We start from the raw sequence: 20380 nt of genomic DNA, 5'->3' as shown, positions 1-20380 counted from the left end.
GCAAGATGTGCTTTAATTGCAGATTTTCATCTTTAATTTGATGGGATTTACTTTGTTGCGTTACAAAGTTGAAAAACTATTTGCGCTGTTAGTGTTTCGCGTGCACATTTGTGTTTGCTTTACATCAAATCACTGGAGAAGATTCGCAAGGTGACATGAAAAGACTCAGAGCATTGTCAAAAGAACATCAGGTATGGACTCCTTAGACATTCTTTTTGATGTGTCAACTTAAGTCTGTTCCTGTTATAGAATGAGAACTAGTGATGTCACATCAGATCTGAGCCTGCAAATTATTATTAGATTTTTTTATTTGCCGAGAGGAATAGCGATGGCTTCCTATCACAAAGTCGAATTGGAGCCACTGGTTACTCAGACTTCCTGGTGTTTTGTGATAAACTGTCAAGTTGAACAACTGGCATGTCTTTGAAGTGAGAGGTAATGAGCTGAGTTGTGAGAGCGGTAGTTACACCACTTACACTCACTCCTTTCTGCCTTTGGATCAAATTTTTGTGAAAATTATGAATCAGTTGCATAAAACTGCAACATATGAACTACTATCATTGAGCAACAATGGATTAACTCGTTTTGCTTTTTCTTCTGCTTTTGTTGCGATACGTATTTGACCACCCTTTGACATGGGGCTGTTATGAGAATAAAAACATGACAAAAGAAGAATGCAAGAAGTATGTCGTAAGTAGGGCTTTCCCCCAAAAAATGTTTTGAACGGGCAAATCATTTTTTGATTTAAAAGTTTTCGTATTATTACTCTTTGAAATATATCAAGATAGTATCAAGTGGTCTTTTAATGGAGCAATATATCTTTGAATGAATTGCCACATTTACAGTACTGACAAATTAATTCATGTAACATGACAACAAAAACAACATTGCATCCAACCCTCTCGAACAGAGCTCGATCGAATCGAATCATAATCGCACTGAGTCGAACCGAATCGAATCATTCCACTTTCAAATTGAACCGTCCCTGAATTGTTTCGCGCCTCACCATTCAACATCTACATGGAATTGTCTTTTGTGGAGAGATGCACACCCTAATAGTAAGCAGTGCCATGGTTTATTTTATTGATTTTATTTTATTTACATTTTATTTTGTTTAAATTGAAAATTACTAAAATGTCTATGTTGTGTATTAGAGTATTACTCCACCTCTTATGCCAATCGCTTCATTTCTTCACAAATCCAAAAGGCAGACAATTTTACTACAGTACCTAGGGGTCATGCCTTTATTATCATCAAGACATGCCTGTTGATATATGACGATTCACTGTCAAAATCAACCACTTTTTCACATTGCATCAACAATTATGAGGTTGTTTTGATGTTGCAGGTCAACAGGCATCAATTGACGGATTATGTTTGAGTTTAGAGGTTAGAAGGTAAAGAGCAGTCACATTGCTCGTTTAGTCCTTGCAGCACATACTTCTCACTTCATTTTTTTCTTTCCATGTGACAGCAAGAGATTTAAAAGCCCGCCATTTACTATCTCTTGTCATGTGGAATTGGAATTTCAGTTTATTCACAGCATATTTACATTGGAACGGTGCCTTGACCGACTTGATGCAATGCCAAATGTTCTCAAGGAAATTGCGACGCTGGTGGCGCCTCAGCACTATTTGTGACTGTGCCTCATACTTGCACACAAACTACACACATCTGCCGGAAGGCCGCATCTATGAGACGAGAGGTCTTAAATCGCTTTAAGACCTCTCGTCTCATGTCACTTTGACAGAGTTTAAATGACATGTCTCCGACATTTATGCACATAATTTAAGGCTGCACCCCTGGTTATATAATCAGATCAGGTCTCCACGCTATATTGTCAGCTATAAGATTGAAAGTACTGTAAAAAAAAAAAAAAAAATCATCAATTATTTTAATCATAAGTACGATGTGGCCCGTCCACAAAAACGAGTTTCACGCCCCTGCTCGAGAACCAAATAAATAAATACTTACTTTGACTTGTTTGAAAAAAAAAAATAAAAAATATTACAATGGTACTGCTCATGGTAACATTGCATTCTTTTTTGCTTTGAACGTAAGTCCCCAATTGGTTAAACTTTCAGTATACAGTATATCATGTTTATCTTTTCATGTTCTCTGACAATGCAAACAAACCAAAAAAGCCAAAGAATAAGCATCCAATGGGGGTCTCATGATGAAATTATGCGATGACTGTATGAATCTTGTGAGCAAAGAGCTCATGTGTTCCCGTCATGTTTGACGTCTCGCTGCAGGTGTGAATCAGGAAGGTCAACCTCTCATCGAAGGGAAGCTGAAAGAGAAGCAAGTCCGCTGGAGGTTTATCAAGCGCTGGAAGACTCGCTACTTCACCTTGGCGGGTAACCAGCTGCTCTTCCGGAGAGGCAAATCGGTACGCTCATGATGACAATGACGCGCGCACACGCTGTTCAGTGTTCTTAATCTTCATGTGATTCACGGCCAAATCATATGCAAGAGTGGAAATTTCAACTTGTGATCAAGCTCGGCCGTTCCCGTGGGGAAGATGTTGAAGTCAACTGTAACGCATCGTGGCCTTGGGACTCAGTCCTGGGGGGGAAGTCCCGAGGCCAAGGCGCGATGATGCAACAATATGAGTCACTGGCATCCGGAGTAACTGGAAGCAGATATCATCGTGACAAAGTAGCAAATAGCGAGGATAGTGTTTATTAAAGGGGAAAAAAGCGTCAAAGCAACACATGTTCCCTTTTAATGTCATGATTTATTTACTACAGACCCTCACTGGATTGTCAGCGTGGAAACTTATTTTCAACAGCGCCCATATCTGCTTTTGACATTCTTGGTAAAGGACAGGTCATGTTTTAAGATTTTGGCATGGAAAATGACTGCGAGCTAATCACCTGATACCAATTTATTTCAGCCTGATTGCATTTTTGCTTTGCCTTTTCCGATCTTCTTAATTCGCTATACTTGTGCACGGCCACTCAAATATAAAAAAACACAGAATAAAAAATACTGTGCAGGCCAGGCTACCTTAACTTTAACAAGCGATGACACATATAATCTGTGAAGTTCATGTAAAATCTGGTGTATTTTCTTCTACGCTTAACAGCTTTTGTTGTTAAATAAAACGTAAGTCCTTTCTAAGTAGAGAGGGAACGTTCTCCGTGTTCCTCACCCTGCTCAGTGTTGAGTTTCTGTCCCTCGGCGGACTTGTCTAAAAATATCAGAGAATGAAGCTTTTTTTTTGTTTTTATTCCAAAACAACAACGCCATCTTTGTTTTTCAGCAGCCACAAATGGCAACGGTTTTTTATCTTTGTTTTCAGCTCCCGTTTTATTGTTGTCAGCTCTTGCTGTCTGTTGAGAAATCTATTCCCACATGGAGAATGAGATTCCACAAAATGTTATTTTATGTTGCTCCATTTCCATCGCCATCCATCCGCAATTTGGTATTCAGTGGCTCGAGAGGGTCTCGTTCGTTGCACTTCTTAGAAAAGCTTTTTTTACTTTCTCACCGTTAGAGCAAGAACAATGTTCATTGCTGATGAGATCCAGTTTGAGGATAGCTGGGAATAATGGCTAAATTAAGCTTCAAATTTCCTTCCTGAATTATTTCTTGTATATTTTTCACTCCTCTAAATGCCATTGGTGGTTTGAATAAAGGGGTTTAAGAAAGGTCAGTGTACCTTCAGCCCAATGTTGAACAGAGAGTGCCGTCTAGATAAAAAAATACAACTGGTTTATGAAGCTTCATTTCCCATCATAATTGTATCTATTTTTCATGTTCAAACGTTTTTCTAAAAATACACCAATCAACTCAACTAGCTGGTATCGATACAAAAATATGAATCCCTTAATACTCCGTTTTGATTGACATTGTCACCGAAGTATTCATTTAATATGGTCGTTATTCTGTCACTTGCACGACTACCAATAAATCCATAATTTTTGCCAATAGAAAAGCTGAAGTTTAGCGAATTTGAAAATCATCATTATCATTTTCTCAAGTTGCCAAATATTAATCTGTTACCTGCAATAAAGCAGAAGTTAAGTTAGGGTGTTCTTTTTTTGCTGAGAGCTACTGTGCCTGTCTTGGACCTCTGGAATGCTCGTAGAGTCACATTTTGAAAAGCACTGCCTTTGATTGTCTGACTGTATCTAATATTGTGGCCAATGAGTAATTGTTTATGATTCACTGAGCTGTATGTTCCATGAAGGCAATAATGAGTGTCGCCTTTGGTAAACAGCAACAAGACCACCAGTGGGGTAAAAACAGCCCTCGTCAACAAACACATTGTCTAGTCATGTGGTTGTCACCACATAACTTTGGGCTTCCTAAGACAAGTCAACGCGCATCTGCCCCCAATGGTAGTTACACACACATTGGCAAGTATTTGTCACGTGTTTGCGGCCCCACCGAGGCGCTCCTTAACAACACATTTCAACATTCAGTCTGTAAAATCATTCAGTGTGTGGTTAAACGTGCTGGAATGAGTTCAGCAATGCATCAGTGCGATGAAGAAATGACGAAGATGCCATTGCTGGGTGATTCACAAAGACATTTTTCTACTCCCACTCCCTACAGAAGGATGAGCTGGATGACATTCCCATTGAGCTGAACAAAGTACAAAGCGTCAAGGTAAGCTTCAGCAGTACCCGGCATCCCTTTTCGATTTCAGTGCGCCCGTGAATCCGATTCACTTTCGGCTAACTCATTTGTCCGTCAAGGTGGTGGCGAAGAAGCGGCGGGATCGCGGCCTCCCGCGAGCCTTTGAGATCTTCACGGACAATAAGACGTACGTGCTGAAGGCCCAGGACAAGAAGCACGCCGAGGAGTGGCTGCAGTGCATCAATGTGGCCGTGGCTCAGGCCAGAGAGCGCGAGAACAGAGAGGCCACCACCTACCTGTGACCTGACCGCACCATCCCACCGTCTTCACACACTGTGGGCCTCATCAATCGATTTGTTGGAAACGTGTTCATGTTGTGCAAGAACACTTTTTCAGGGGTCACCAATATGGTAGGAGAAAAAAATCAACAAGATCAGTGTCTTCACATTGATGAATGTTATCATTAATAATGTCTTAAACTGTTTTGTAATTCAAATATAAGCAAAGTGTGCAAATTCAGATACTTTACTGGTTTCCAAGGCTTCCCAACTAACTGCACGTGAGACATGAGCCTGTATGCAAAATCACACAAACTAAGGACAGAAGTTGTTACAAGTTGATTAAAAATGTGCCAAACAAAAATATAACACCTTCACATGCTCTACAATGAAGAAAAAATTTATGAATGTGACTTTTGTATGAGAATGCCAAGCTTTTTAAAATAACTGTCATCAAACTGTTGTGATTTGGAATGCCTGCAGGTTGATCAAACGTAGCACAAATGATTCACGAGAACATATCCAAGCAAACAAGAAGCACAGACCACTTTTACTATCAGAGGTTGACTTTTGAGGCACAATTAGTCCAGAACATTTTGGTTTAAAAAAAAAAAAAAAAGTTCCTCCCCCAAAATGAGATCAAATCAAAATTTTACAATTATCAATTACTTGTGTCTAACCAAAGAATTGTTGATCATACCAAATTCACGATTAAATAAATAAAACAAATGACATTCTCAGAATTGTCAAAGTGAATTTGTAGCATTTTAGGGGGAAAGAACTCTTCAAAATGTAACGTAGGACTTCTACTGCTCTCAACTTTGGAGAGCGCGTATTTCTGGAAAACAAAAAAAAGATCCTTAAGTTTATAGAGGAAGCAAACATGCTATACTTGAAAAGGAAAAGTGATTTAAGAAGACATTTCATTCTGTTGGTTGATTAGGCCCAGTGAGCGTGCAGTGCAGTATTATTTTCTAGAAATTGTATTAATATGATTCCAGCAATAGATGATTTGCTATAGAATAATATTCACATTTTTTATGTGACACAGGACAACTGTGGTGAACAATTTGAATCATGCCTCCATTTGAAATAAAACAAAGATCCTGATTGGATAGAAGAAAACCAAACAAGCAGCTATGGTAGCATCATTGCATCGGGCAATAATGAAGACAAAAATTAGTACGTGCGTGTGTGTGTGTGTGTGTATAGCCCGGCAATGTTTGTTTGTTTTTTTTACATGGATGAATGGGCCGACTAAATTGGCAAAGAGGTAAATTATAAGAAAATGTATGATGAAACATATTAATATTATCATTATTATTATTATTATTATTATTATTATTATTAATAATAATTCTTTACAAAATAAATGAAACCATTTTGAATGTATCTGTACTTTTTTGTTTAATTTTTTGTTATTTGCAATTAACTAATTATTTAATTTGATGAATGCCTAGGTTACATTTTCAATTTTAGCGGTAAACAACAAACTGAATGCAAGAAATCTTAAAGGATTTTTGATCATTTAAGTGCTGAATGAGCCAGTTTTAAAACGGCACAGGCCGTCTGTGGCCTGAGGGTCATATTTGCCCACACCTGGTGTAGACCCCACATTTTGCGGTTCGAGTGTCTTATTTCATTTCACATTCTTGGACGAAAAGCATATTATTAAACATGTCAAAATATGCCTTCAGTGTGTACATAATACGAGGTGACGACGTGATTTTACAGGCACGTTTGATATTTTCTTTTGTTCTACTTTCTATTTGTTATAGAGAGAACAGCTCACATTACTTTCGCACAAATAGTAATCTATTTTGGAAATACCCATGAGGGTCAGAACACTGGTCAAGTTGCTTTTCTTTCGCAATCGCTGTCTAGAGTGGGATATTTTTGGGGGTTCCAAAGCCAAACTTGATGTTTTGCAGCAATGTCAAGCTGTTGCATCATTGTGAATATGTTTATTGTAGCACATAATTATTAGTTACGTTGCCCCCCTCAAGTGATTTCTTGAGTTAAGATGCATGCAAGAGGATACTATTTTCCTTTGTTTGTGTTTTCTTTTGTTTTTTGTATCGATATGTAGTGATCCCCTGTTCATGAAAACAATTTGTTTTTCCTTATTTTGAATATGCAATTCGTGTAAAATGGTTTTGATTCGAGACTCAAATGTTTTGTATGTTTCCTACCAAAATATATAATTTATCAACTTTTGGACATGGTAGTAATATAATGGAATATTCTTGGTTTCCAAAAAAGAGGTTTAATGTTTTTCTGCACTAATGGAGTAAATAAATGATCCAATTGTGATTTTAAGAGCCCCCTCTGGTGGCCGTTTCAAGACTGTGTATTATCAATATTTGAGATTAATTTTAAGTTGAATTCATGAGTTTGATTCGTTCAATAACTCATATAGAGTATCTCAAATCACTGTTTCCCATTAGAATTAATGCAAACGCTGTTAATCTGTACCAGCCTTCTCCAAATGAACCACAAATAATATTGTATCGTGTATGTAGAATATATAATATTGTACTTGATGAAAAAAAAAAAAATATATATATATGTATATAGGTGCAATGTACACGGAAATATTTAATAATAACAGAAACTGCAAATTAGAGGGACTGCAATTGTTGTTAAACTGAGATTCATCAGGGGATTGCTGTATACCAATTTTGAATATTTTTTTTTTTTACAAAACACACATCTCAAACTGCCAACATCATAAAACACTGATCAACTGTATAGACTGTGTTTTACATTTTAGGTTAGACACATAGTGGCTAGCATGTCTGCCTCACATTTATGAAATTCCGGGTGTGACCCTCACCTGCGGCCTTTCTGTGTGGAGTTTGCAAAACCTCTTCCCACATGATAGATTGACCTCAATCACATTTGGGGCATTAGACCTTGGAGGTTTCACTGCACATAAATATCTTCACTTGAAATCTTTGTGCAACAGCTGCAACCCTGTTATCTGCAGACAAAACATTGGCTCAAATTACCCATGTTGCACTCTGTTTGCCCATTTCCCCCTACAATCCAAGTTAGTGTTTAGTCAGTGCAACGCCATCATTTTGGTTGAAACGTGACACCATTTAGATGCAATCTAAGTTAAAGTTTGTGTGAGTTGGAAGGTAAGGTCTCTAAATATGTGGGGTATTGGGACATCCACCATGGATGTAAATGAAAACATTTTTTTCCGGTTGATACATGCAGAAAAAGCTTTTGTAATGTGAGACATCACTGATGTTGGAAAAGCTCGGTTGTAGTTCATTCCAAAGGCCTCATTAATAGTGATGGAAAATGAAACTTCAAGATGCATCATGAAGCAGTTGTGTTCCATGAGCCCTGTTCAATGTAGGACTGAAAGCCTATCGACTCTTTTACCCCTTTCTTTAAAACAATACTGCCATCTAGAGGTGTCAAAAATATAGCAACTGGTTCATGAAGCAAATCTGATGCTTCGTTTTCATTTCACTAGTAAATAGACTGATTGATACATTTTCTATAGAGCACTTGCTGTATGTGGTTGTGGCTGTATTGTAGTACAGCGGAAGTAAAATAGACCAAAATCCAGATGTCAGTGATTAGAAGTGGTGAAAACAATTGCGAAAGTGTACTAATTTGTCTTAGTTGTTCCATAATAGGGTCACATATAAAATGGGACAGCGACCCTCGAGGACTGTGTTTGGACACCCCGATCGCCAAACGGGCACAAAAACGCCACACAGGATTGTCAGAGCTGAGATTTGAAACCCCAAACATCAGAACTGTGAGGCAATTTTCCTAACCACTAATACACCTTTTTTGTGGCCATTTTAATATCAAATATATTTTTAGAACTAAATGTTAATATTTTTTAAGAAATCAAAGAATGTACTATTTATTTTGTACTTGACTGGATCCTGTGTTTAATGACTACTAGATGAACAGAAATTGTCTTCCTGTTGTTCCCTTGATTTTAATGTTGATGAATGTGAATTATTATGGAATGTGTATTTAACAGCTGCATGTCTAACGTTGCCTTTTCCAAGCAGTTCATCAATAAATACTTAAGGGCGATTTTCTTTTTTTTTACTGTGAATGTGCTCAGTGTCCAACGACGTGGAAAAGGTTGGTCAAAGAAAGGATGCAGCGACGCTGCAAAAGTACGATCACAGCCAATCAGATACATTTTAACAACCTGTCTCTTCTCTACCGACCCAATGAGTCGAGGCAGGCATCGCCAAACATTCCGAACTTGGGTCAAGCTTTTTCTTGGCTCCATCGCCAGGTTTAGCCTGATTGTACCCCCTGGCGAGCACTTCACTTACTGCATTTTCCTGAGGTGAAAAAAATAAAGTAGCATCACGGCAGTCAGGCGTGGGCAAACAACGGCCCGGGGCAACATGCGGCCCGTTAAACGTTTAAATCCGGCCCACCGAATTTGAAGAAAATTAAATGAATAAACCTTGTTAGTTATTTTCTTAATACTGAGGTGTGTCATAGACAGATATTCTGTTGGAAAGCTTTTGTTCATTTTCATTTAAAAAAAAAATAAAAAAATTCTCCGATGAGGTGGTTACCAACACACTCCATCCATCTACTCCTGGTTCTGCCCCATTGTAAAATTTTAGAACTCATTGTGGCCCACCAATCAAAAAGTTTGCCCACCCCTGCACTACGAGTAGTAGACTATTAATCACACAATTATCCTCATCCTCACATTAGCTTGAATCTATTTGACAAGACAAAGGCGAGTTTGCCTCTTAAACTGGTACTTTAGAAAAATGTCTACTCATACGTTCAAGTGGTAGATGGGGAAAAAAAAAGTTCAATTCAGTGCTGTAACTCATTTATTGAATAAAAATTGGACATGAATATTTGTGTATACTAAAACCAGTGTTACCAATTGACAGTCCCCCAAAAATTAAATTAAATCAGCATTCTGATGAAAATAATAATTGATGACTAACTGGTCAACAGCAAAACTGTTCTTTGGAAACTGTAAAAACAAAAGACAAACATCAAAGACACAAGACCTGCCTGCAACATTCTCTGCTTTCCCGAATGCTTTTATTTGACATCTTCCAAGCTATCCACTGTGCAGATCGCTTTAAAAAATTAAAGCATTTACATTATGCCAGCGGACATCAATCCAACTTTACACTGTAAATAGATGCTTTGCTACTTTACGTTAATGGATCAGATAGCCCAATAGTCCTATGACGTGAAATTTCACCAAGCCACAGTTGGGGTGGTCCTCACACACCATCCGCATTTAAGGTCAATGTTAGCAGGTGCGTGATATGAACGTAGGGCTTGACACAATGCCATGTTGGCTTCTGGCAAACAAAACCGTTTTCTGTCTGCCACCACTTAAAAATTGTGAAAATTAACATTCCTTTTAAACAAAGACATCTTTCGAGTCAAAAGATGGATGTGTTTGGGAAACCCAGAAGACAAAGCAGAAACCCAAAACGACAACACTGGCTTGGACATTCCTGAAATTCTGTACATTTTGGAAAAGTCTCGTTGCCGATGGTGAGCGTCAACGTCGGTGTCTTCCGTGTCCTGAATGTCCGCCGCTACTGCTGTGATGTTTGGCTTTGTGACCGTGACTGCGCTCCCTGTCGTACGAGCGCGACCTCTCGCCGTCTCTCCTGTCTCCTCGATGTCCGGCGTTGCGCTCATGTTTGTGCTTCTTCGAAGACGCGTCGAAGGCGCTCCGATCTCTGTCCCTGTCCCTCTCTCTGTCCCGTTCCCTCTCGGCTTTGAGCGGCGTACGGGAGCGGGACCGAGAGCGCTTCCTCTTGTGACCGCTGCCGCCATTGTTGTGGCGTCCACCGCTCTTCGAGTCGCTGTTGCTGTGGTGAGCGGCCTTGGATTTGAGGTGGGGGAGGAGGGGCGAGGGCGGGTGTCTCCGAGGCGAGGGACTCCGACTGTGGGATCGCGAGCGTGATCGTGAACTGTATGTCCCGGAGCGACTGCGCCGGCTGTTGAAACTGCAAGAGAAATGGCAGACAGGGAAGCTGAGCGTCATCGGCAGCGCCGTGGCACATGACAAATGTGTTGACTTACTGCCTGCGAGGAGAACGCGATCTAGAACGTGTTCTGGATCGTGAACGGCTGCCGCTCCGACTGTTCCTCCCTAACTTTGTCTCCTTCCTCATTCTGACCCAAAGAGAAGGATAAAGATTAAGCATCATGAAAAATCATTAATTTACCACAAATGTATATTACCAATCTAGTGATGCCAGCAACATATAGTGAAAGGCAACTAAACATCCTCACCGAAATGGCAGAATGTACTGATGACATGCGTTATGATTATGTATTGGAACGCGGCCAGTTCTGATATTTTTGCCTCTCAGCACCACACTGTATTTGTGTTTAAGGAACCAGATGTGAATTGAAAATGAGGGCATTTACATTCAAATCGGGTAAATTGAGAATGACTTTTTGTGTAGATGCCCCACACTTAAAATTTTCAAAGTCTAATTCTTAGTTGCAAATCATTTTCAGTGAATAGCAGCCTGAAGCCTGAAACACAATCATGACCAGATCTCTACTGCAGCAATATTCAGTTCCTGCCTGGTCTTCCATAATTTTACCACCAGTTTTGCCATCAAGCAACGATTGACTCCTTCATACAAATTCATGATACCAACTCGCAGACATTAACAACCTCTGTGTGTTCGTTCATAATGTTCTCAGTGCCGTGGAACTACAGTTTGGAGCCCATTCCATTCATGCTGCTCAACTTTCTACAATTAGGATACTTGTGGGATAATGAGGGAGTAACACCCAGATGTGGAACAGCCAAATATAAACACACACTTATACTTAACTCCTATACCGTTCACCTTATTTGGAAGCTAATACCCCCAAATTAAAGTCAAAACACATTACTGTGTCACAGCAGCATTACTTACCCGTTGTGTGGACTTTTTGTCATCTGTGTCCGACTATCTTGCTCCTTCTTAACAGCTTTGACTGTTTGGCTGTTGGGGGACTTCTCTTCCACTTTGACCACATTTGGGGAAGATGGTTTGGAAGCAGGTGAAAAGCCCCCGAGTGCGGCCAATGCTGGGGTGCCGTCGGGATTCAGCCCTTTGGCCTTCAGCTTAGCTTCGGCCAAGGACACCTTTCTCCGGTCTACTTCCTTCTCCAGCTGCTCATAGTTCGGCTGTGGAACAAGTTACGCTGCCAGTCAACATGATGAACATTGAAAAGAACCAACATACTGACATACCATACTTAGTGTAGTTAGACAGTGTGTGCGTGTGTGAGCTCATTTCCTACCTCGGCCTACCTTAGATTGTATTTATTATAGCATATTAAAGAATACAGTCCTTAAGTCCTCATGAGATTGTTGGGTGAAACTTGTAGCGCCAATGACAAAATGCTAATGTTTTGAGGTAAATGGTGTGTTGTAGTATATTGTCCTTAAATAACATACAAAGCAAAACTGTGAACCAGTCTTTACATCGTAGGGTATGCCAATTGAGATCACCAAATATGGTCATGCTGTTTATGAACATGTTGAAAACAACTTAAAGTGAGTAAAGAAAGAGTTGCCCACGCGAAATTGTGTGTTGAGCCCAGTGCGTCATATTTATGCAGCATGACTATTGGTGCTTCAATGCAAGAAATGTGCGTGTTTAATGTTTTACCTTTTTCCTTGTGTAGAGTTTAAGGGTGGTGATGCAAATATCTTTAATGTCATCATCACTTGCTCCGAACAGCATGTACCACTGAGGTCTGGAGGGCAGGGGGATCTGGTAAGAGAAAATGGAGTTAATTCAAAAATTCTACACTGATTGTGGTGCAAGGGCATGAGGGAAATATTTTTTTCCTGATCTGTGCTGAACTATTCAATAATTTAATTTGTGTTGTTTAGCACATCGATAAAAGTGTGACGTTTAATAGCTCTCTGTGGTGAACTGACACCAAACTTAATATAAATAAGATAAAAGGCATCCAAATCCAAAATCCGGAACAGGACAACCTGAGACAGCAAGCACTGTGAAACTGATCGCTAAATTTGGGGACATCCCTCGCCCAAATGAACAAGCTACTAATGTGCACAGCACGCAACCATTCACGCCAGGTTATCATGAAAACTGTGCAGTGTTCTATTTAGCACACATGCTTTAACTGCCAGGAGAAATGGGCAAATATGTTGCGTTACCATTTCATAAGGTACCATTAACATTTTATTGAAATGCTCAACTTAAGGATACATTTCAGTAAACTGATGAGAAAACACTGGCGAGTTTACAGACGAGTGAAGCATATTTCTTCTCAATCAAGCACCAGCCCATGCATTTATTTATTTATTTTTTTTTTAAATCATCTCACCTGTAGAGCTCGGGCAGCAAGGAATATGCAGGCACAGGCAATGGTTTCTGCTTGGAACCTTACAAACACGTTTGTCCTCAAGCTGTCATTCATGTAATTCCTTGAAAGACAAAGAAGAGCAAACAAAAACATAGCATCTTCTCTAAACAAAGCCATTTCAATCATTTTTTTTAAAGACGGACATTGACTTAACATTAATTCAACTATTGCAGAATAGTGGTACCTCAAATGGGAAACTTTTAAGCCAGTTTAGGTACCGATGTGCTTTTATTATTGGGAGATTTGGGGCATTAATTGCACATTATGTGGCAGGTAACTGTGCCTGAGTGTGCATCAAGCATTTGCACAGGCTGAGGCTTTACTGAAAGGCCATCATAAAATAATGCCAGCAGACCTTCATTGAAAGTCCTTCAGTCCAGCTTCAATTGGTAGTAAGGTGTCATATTTTCGGATATCATCACCAGCAGTCATGGACAACTGATCGCAAATATTAAAGTGTGTCAAGTTGTTAAACATGGTTGATCACCTCCCATTTTTGTTCCCATTCGCTCCGTATGTGATCTAAGGAATTTGATTTAGATGCGACGGGTGACGAGCACTAACTGTGGATATAGTTGACATTGAGTTCTTCGTGCAGGTGCCAATGAACCGTTGACTGTATTTTTGCCCAAATTGTCACTATCAGACCATTAAACTTTCTAATGAGCATGACCAATTATATCTACATTTTAGTCAAGACGATGCCTGTTCAGTTCAAAGATTGCAAATAAAACATTCATTATTTAATAGAGCTTGATGGAAAATGTTTAAAAAGTCAAATTTGAGGTACCATTGTTTAGTAGTAGCTGAATTAAAGCTAAAGCTGCCCCATTAGATAAGCTTGAAGTGAAAACTTGTCGCGTCTGTGACGTTTAACTTTGTCCATTTCTCTCTGGGGTATCCATGGGAGTATTGTTTTGTCACATAACTTCCTTCTGAAGGCCTGCCAGCCTGACACTACACCTTGCCCCAAGCAGATGACGGGGTGATGACATGCCATGGGGAACATGCACACATTTAGGTGTAGGTAATTTATCTACACCACAATTGCCACATTCAGATTGTTTGATCTGAAGGACAAGGAAGCAAAAGCATTTAAGGTCGACATGCACAGCAGCTCGTTGGGGAAGCCAGTGGTGTGCAAGCTTACGAGGCCAAACTGTCACCGTAACTTCTTATCCAACAAGACACTAAGCCACAAAACTCGAAGGATTGCTGCACCCAAACAAAAAATGCACGCACGTTAAATTTTTTCGAAGAATAAACTAAATATGGTGACATTCAAAAATGGGATGTACATTGGGCAAGAACATGAGAACTAATAATCAATGTCACTGGGAGACAGACAAAAAAAGGATGGTAATCAATGTCATTGGGGGAGACAATAAAAGGAAGTAGTCCAAGAGGATCCAGATGATAAAATGCAAGTGAACAAACCTTAAACCCCCCCCCCCTAAAAAAGATGTGCATGTTTGGCCATATGAAAACCCCCCCCCAAAAAAATCTACAAAGTTGTTTCTCCAATGTACATTCAACGTATGTATTACTCATTTAATTATCGCTGTTATTCAGCAGGCTCAGGCGTTACAGTTCATTAAATGAGCCACAAGATACTTTCAATGGCTCAGCATTAAAAACTATGCCAACAAGACAACATGCCAACTCTGTTGAATTGTGACGGGTGCAGAGAAAGAAGGGTCCTGGGAGGCAAAACCTGAGAACTGGATCCGCCTGCAAAACAGACATGTCTGGACAACACGTCAGTTGGGGACATGACACACTATACTGTAAGCTTTTACCTGCTCCAAAAAGTGATTGTGGTCAATGCTTAATTAAAAAAATAAATAAATATATATATATAAATTGTAACAATGTGATCTAATAGCCTTGGCACAAAGAAAAATACAAATCCTTGTGGAGAGCCAAGAGAAAATAAAGACGCTGTAGGCTGTTTGGAAAGGCCCGAGCGCCCCCTTCAACGAGTCTCAGCATTGGGACTGGCTGTGTGGAGAGGGGCAGCCAGCCAAAGGGGGGTGGCTTCCTGAGGTCATGTGGTTGGAGGAGGTAGAGTTCAGAGGTTCTTTATGTGACTTACCAGCACGGACTACCCTTTAATCAAAGAGTAGAGAGAAAGGACAAAGTTAAATCACGCCCCCTGACACCATCGACAAATTTACAGCAAGGCCACATTAGGGCACACGTGAGAGATGTCACATGGGTGCAATAACACAAATTGCAGCAATATGTGAACTGGATCAAAAGGGAGTAAACCTGGGCCAAGTGCTTTAAAACAATGAGGAGGCTTAAATAGCACTGCTGCTTTTCACCAAAATGGGCTTTAATTATGTCGTAGGACATAATCAGGTGGCCTTTTAAAAGTTTCATCTTTAGCCCAGGTCTGTGTCTGTGTCAGCTGAAACTTGTCACTGACACGAGAGAGGAAGTAGCTGAAGGTGAGGTGGAAAACAAAGATGAAACTTACCAGGCAGTCTGGACCAGCGTTTGGTTGTTTTCACACTCCAGGACTTGCAAGTACATGACAATTATCTAGACGGGAAAATAAGTTTTACGGAGTTGTTAACGCAGGACGAATTTCTGTAAAACTAGTCTGTTAAGTTTTGTTTGGTTTAAAACCCGTGTAGGGTGTAACCTCACCTTGTGCGGATGCTTGACATGCACACAAAAGCCCAGTTCCTTGAGAATACGCCGCTCAGCTTTGATGACTTGATTTTTGGTGTTTATGTAGTTCTGATCAAGAATCAGTGGACTTGGAGTCCTGGTTAACAATGGAATAAAAAAAAACAACAAAATTGTTCCCTTCCTCTGAGAACCTCAAACCCACCCAAAAGAAAGAACCCTTCTGTTTTAATGTATTCTATTGTTCTTTTTTCCCTATTCCAACCAACTCTCAGCAGATTTGTTAACTGCATGCCTGACAGTCTGCTGGGGTTTGAGGACTCCTGTGGTTCTGTAAGCTTATAGGATCTGTAGCTGTCAAGCTCAATCACAGCCTGTCATGGCATTGAAATATCATCCGAGGTCGTTGCACACAACACCTAAAACCTTGCATTCCTTAAAATATCTAATAACTTAAAATCACCTTATGTAAGTTAGATGACTCTAGCATGAAATGTGCAAAAGCATACAAAAAAGTAGGACACATTTTACAATAATGAGATTAACAGTGCCATTGAAATGTTTGAAGGGTAAGTTCAAAAACACAGTGAGTCACAAAACATAGTAGAGCTGTAAACTATGTGTATGAGTGCAAGTACCCCTCAACACTGGTCATCCTATTTTAAGTGAAGCACAGTATTGATAATGAATGTTGACATAAGAGCTTAGACACTCAAAAAAAAAAATGCGGACTGAAACAGATGCTAGACTGAAAGGCAGTTTTGTTAACTCCTGCGCTGAAATTCCACAATACAATCCCACATCTAAAAATTTGACTGCCAAACTCTTGATGAAGCTAAGAATACACATGAAAACGGCAGATATGTAATCACAGTTACGTTAGTGACTAGACCACAAGAATTTCACTCAATTTTTTGGCAACGAACAAGGAGATATTTCAAAAATAGCCGTAGACAACAGCTAGTGAATGGGCTTTTGCACTAATCGCACAATCAAAATGCATGGTAAGCAGTAGTCAAAAGAGAACTACGTTACCCAGCGGTCTGCAGATTGACGGACAGATACCCAAAGTTTAAGACTGAACCACAGAAGTCTTCAAGCTGCCCAGGGGGCCAAGGACCTCCGGCCAACCTGTCATCCCCGATCCCAGTGCCCCGAGGTGGCGCAGACCACGGGCGTCTCCCACAGGAAGGGGCCTGGGCGAGGAGATAGGCCCCCTTGGATCATGGTTGTCATGCCGACTGCTTCATCTTACGTACCATTCCACATCACCCAGGCTTTGGTAAATGTAGCTGGTCGCTGTTAGTTGGTTGCAAGGGAAAAAAGAAGCCAAGTTAATGCCAATATCTTATAGCGCTGCCATGAACACACTTCAAATCAAAACTAAATGCGCACACTGACAAAGCAGCGGTGCCATGTCATAAGATGCTCTTGGGTTTTGGTGAGACACAAATTTAGGTGGCAGTCAAAATTTAAGTGTTACATCTGCAAATGTAGACTTGTGAGGGGGAAAACTGAAAGGTTTAAACAGTTTAAGAATACAGTGATAAACAGAAGGGCACTTTTACTTAAGTAAAACAAAATAACACAATTCCTTGGTTGGCAACATTAACAAACACGTTGGACAAAGGAGATAAATGTTTTTTTACATAACTGCAGTGAAAACTGATACTTACTTTTTGACTCTAATCTGCTTCAGGTGATGAAAAACGTTGATTACATCCCTTATTCGCCTGGGTGCTTCTTCAATCTTGGAGGCCAAGTTAATACAAGCCATTGCAACAATCTAAATACAAAATGAAGCACATGGTTGCAAGAAAGGGGTCGTAGCAAACTAGACAAAAACATAAGAACAACAAATACGATAACGGTACAATGTTTTCGGCAATTTTTTAAAAATAGTTGGAACTATTGTATTGATAATGATTTTTATTAACAGACGTTGCGCGAATTACTCGAGCGCAGAATGAGGAAGATTTGAGCAGCGTTTGAAAGTGTCCAACATGGCGCCCGCTAACGTTCCACTAACGACACGCTAGCATGAGATGGCACCAACGGCCTAACAATTTGAAACCACACCAGACAGAACTTACCTCAAAACTATGCTTGACGAAAGACTTGGAGTAAAAGAAACGATGAAAAAGCACCTGCCCGGTTGCCATCGCCACCTGTTGAAGACATTTGTTTTAGGGTTTCCCTCGAAAGAGTACAATGGACCGACGCCATTTTGAGTCAACCACGCCAGTGAGACAGCAAGCTAACAGCTAACAGGCCGTAGCCTATTTGTGTTCCAACTATTCCAAAACACAAACGTTGCTTTCAAACGAGTTGAGGCTAACCTGCGGCAATCGGAGAAGGATCCCAGCCGACTGAATCAGCTCACATCCCAAGATGCGAAGGTCGGTCTCGGTGTGGAGGTCGAGGCCGTCGAGCATTGACGGCGTCGGAGAGAGCCTGTCCTCAGGGATGAGAGAGTTGTCGATCGTAAGGTAGACTTCGGAGTAAACTTTGTCACCAATGAGGATGCCATCGTTGTTTGTTGATGCGGTTGAAGACACCGAAAGGGGACCTGCGGCCATCTTCATTCGGGGGGAAAAAAAAGATACGACGGCGTCGATCACGCAACGACAAGACGGAACTGGGTGTAGGGCTAAGAGGGTGACGTCACAAAGCTGCTGAGGCGCAGACGTTGGTGTACATCCGAGAGGAAAAGTAGTTTCGCAACTCTCGTATTTAAAAACACAAGTACAAATTGTTTCACATGTACGGAAAAATAACTTTTACGCTCATCAAAAATCTGCCTCACACCCAAAATCGTAGGTGTTTTTTTTTGGAATGAAATAATTTTTTTGATGCGCCTCGAATTTGTATTTGTGAGTAATTATTAGCCTCTAAGGTACAGGTGTCAAACCCAAGGTCTGTGGGAAAATCTGCCCCCCCCCCCCATTTTTACTGGCCATTGATTTTAAAGTAGTAATACATCAATTTATTTTGTATATGTAATTTTGGTTATTTGTCCTGACGGCATATGAAAAGCTATAAGGTGGCCAAAAATAACATATTACCTCTCACACACTAAAAAGTATGAGGAAGAAGAGACATTTTTGATATGTAATAATCAGAGCGGGACAGTCCGCTCCGGGGGTGGAACGGTCCGTTGTCAGGGGTTGACAATTTTTATAAAACCGGAGGATTGAGGCCGGAACTGTACCGAGATTGCTGCCGGAGGGCAGGGGACTGACCGGCAAAAAGGGGTCAAGTGCCCAGCTCTGGTTATAATAATGTGTGTACGGGTACGTAAGTCTGTGTTTGTGCGTATGTGAGCCGTAAATGTTATTTTATGACAGCATATCTACATATATGCTTAGTTTTTAAATGTTTGAAAATCATTAAGTTGTTTCAACCTAAAATAAATAAATAAATAAAACTCCACACCAAAAAGGTACGAGGGTTTTTGGTGAAAGAAATAGCGTGTGTGTGCGTGTGTGTAGTTTGGAATTTGCGTTTGTTTGAATGAGTAACTCCGCAATGCGTGTACAGCTAGCAACGGGAATATACTGAGCAGCAACATACGTAACATAACAACAGAAACAATGGTTTTGCGCGCAATACAATGGAAGAGCTCGGGAGCCGGAAGAAAAAAGTGTTCTCTGTACACAAAGTTAATGTTCAAACTTCACCCGAGGGTGGGAAGTCCCAATTTATCAAATGACGTATGTTACGAGAAGTTTGAGACTTTTTACTCTTATACCTCTGGAACATATCCATCCGCCAATCAGTTCACCAACACACGTACACGCGCACGTACACGTGTACACGCTCACGCGCATGCACACAATATCATCTGTATAAATCTCATTAAACGTCGCTTTGTATATTTCGACAGACTTCGTTATTTCATAATTTTACGTTTAATGTTAATGCGTTATTCTGTATCATTATTAAAGCTTTGTCATCATTCATTCGGTATAGTATCACACTATTGCGAGCCTATAGTAAAAAATATCCGATGAAATGATCAATTATTATAAATTTAGCTGCTGGAATGATCAGAATCAGAATCAGAAATCGCTTTATTGTCATTGTACTCAGGTGTGCAACGAGATTAGAGCGCTCCCCTCTCCAGTGCAAACGAACAATAATTCAGTTTTTAGCCCGCGGCGTTGCAGTAGTTCTGGAAAGACAGCAGAGGGAACCATCACCCAACATTTCGTGTATTGCAACGTTGGACGACTTTTGAATTCACAACAAAGGCTACAGGTTCAAACGTGGTCCAGCCTCGAAAATTGTGGATTAGAATCTCGATTTCCTCTATGCTTTGGTGGGCTTTCTCCAGTTACTAATTAATGTTAGGTAATTATAGACTCCATACCTTGTCTATAATTGTCTATAGGTGTCCAAACTCTGATTGAATGGCGACCAATCTAGGGTGACCAGCTTCTCGCCCAAAGTCAGCTAGAAAGGGCTGCATCTCACCCGTGACG

At 40.3% G+C, this 20380-nt stretch overlaps 2 protein-coding genes across 3 annotated transcripts in view; one reads left to right on the top strand and one right to left on the bottom strand.

Moving 5' to 3' along the window:
- The window catches only part of veph1 (ventricular zone expressed PH domain-containing 1), a 59091-nt gene extending 50152 nt beyond the window's left edge, over positions 1-8939 (top strand). For both annotated transcript variants that reach the window (XM_088301361.1, XM_088301360.1), the window contains exons 13-15: positions 2256-2392; positions 4567-4620; positions 4710-8939. In XM_088301361.1, coding sequence (XP_088157487.1) covers positions 2256-2392; positions 4567-4620; positions 4710-4892 — 374 coding nt within the window. In that variant the 3' untranslated portion in view covers positions 4893-8939. The remainder of the gene's footprint in view (positions 1-2255; positions 2393-4566; positions 4621-4709) is intronic.
- Positions 8940-9694: 755 nt separating this feature from the next.
- Positions 9695-18571, bottom strand: ccnl1a (cyclin L1a). Its single transcript, XM_088300744.1, has 10 exons — positions 18236-18571; positions 17990-18064; positions 17573-17682; positions 15915-16035; positions 15742-15806; positions 13221-13320; positions 12533-12637; positions 11792-12045; positions 10938-11030; positions 9695-10861 (listed from the first exon to the last, which is right to left on the bottom strand). Exons 1-10 carry the CDS (start codon positions 18479-18481, stop codon positions 10408-10410), a joined length of 1623 nt encoding a protein of 540 aa, XP_088156870.1. The 5' UTR covers positions 18482-18571; the 3' UTR covers positions 9695-10407.
- Between the last annotated feature and the right edge of the window lie 1809 nt (positions 18572-20380).

Source organism: Idiotropiscis lumnitzeri, chromosome 7 (genome assembly GCF_059441095.1).
Source record: "Idiotropiscis lumnitzeri isolate Australia: NSW breed Sydney's pygmy pipehorse chromosome 7, RoL_Ilum_1.0, whole genome shotgun sequence".
NCBI lineage: Eukaryota > Metazoa > Chordata > Actinopteri > Syngnathiformes > Syngnathidae > Idiotropiscis > Idiotropiscis lumnitzeri.
Note: the sequence above shows the minus strand (reverse complement) of the source record. Positions and strands in the feature narration are given on the sequence as shown.

Excerpts from the sequence above, each read along its gene's own strand:
- ccnl1a (XM_088300744.1), bottom strand. The coding sequence starts at position 18,481 with ATGAAGATGGCCGCAGGTCCCCTTTCGGTGTCTTCAACCGCATCAACA. Across the intron at positions 17,683-17,989 it reads TCGTCAAGCATAGTTTTGAG|ATTGTTGCAATGGCTTGTAT; the intron begins GTAAGTTCTGTC and ends TTTTGTATTTAG. Across the intron at positions 16,036-17,572 it reads AAGCAGATTAGAGTCAAAAA|GACTCCAAGTCCACTGATTC; the intron begins GTAAGTATCAGT and ends ATTGTTAACCAG.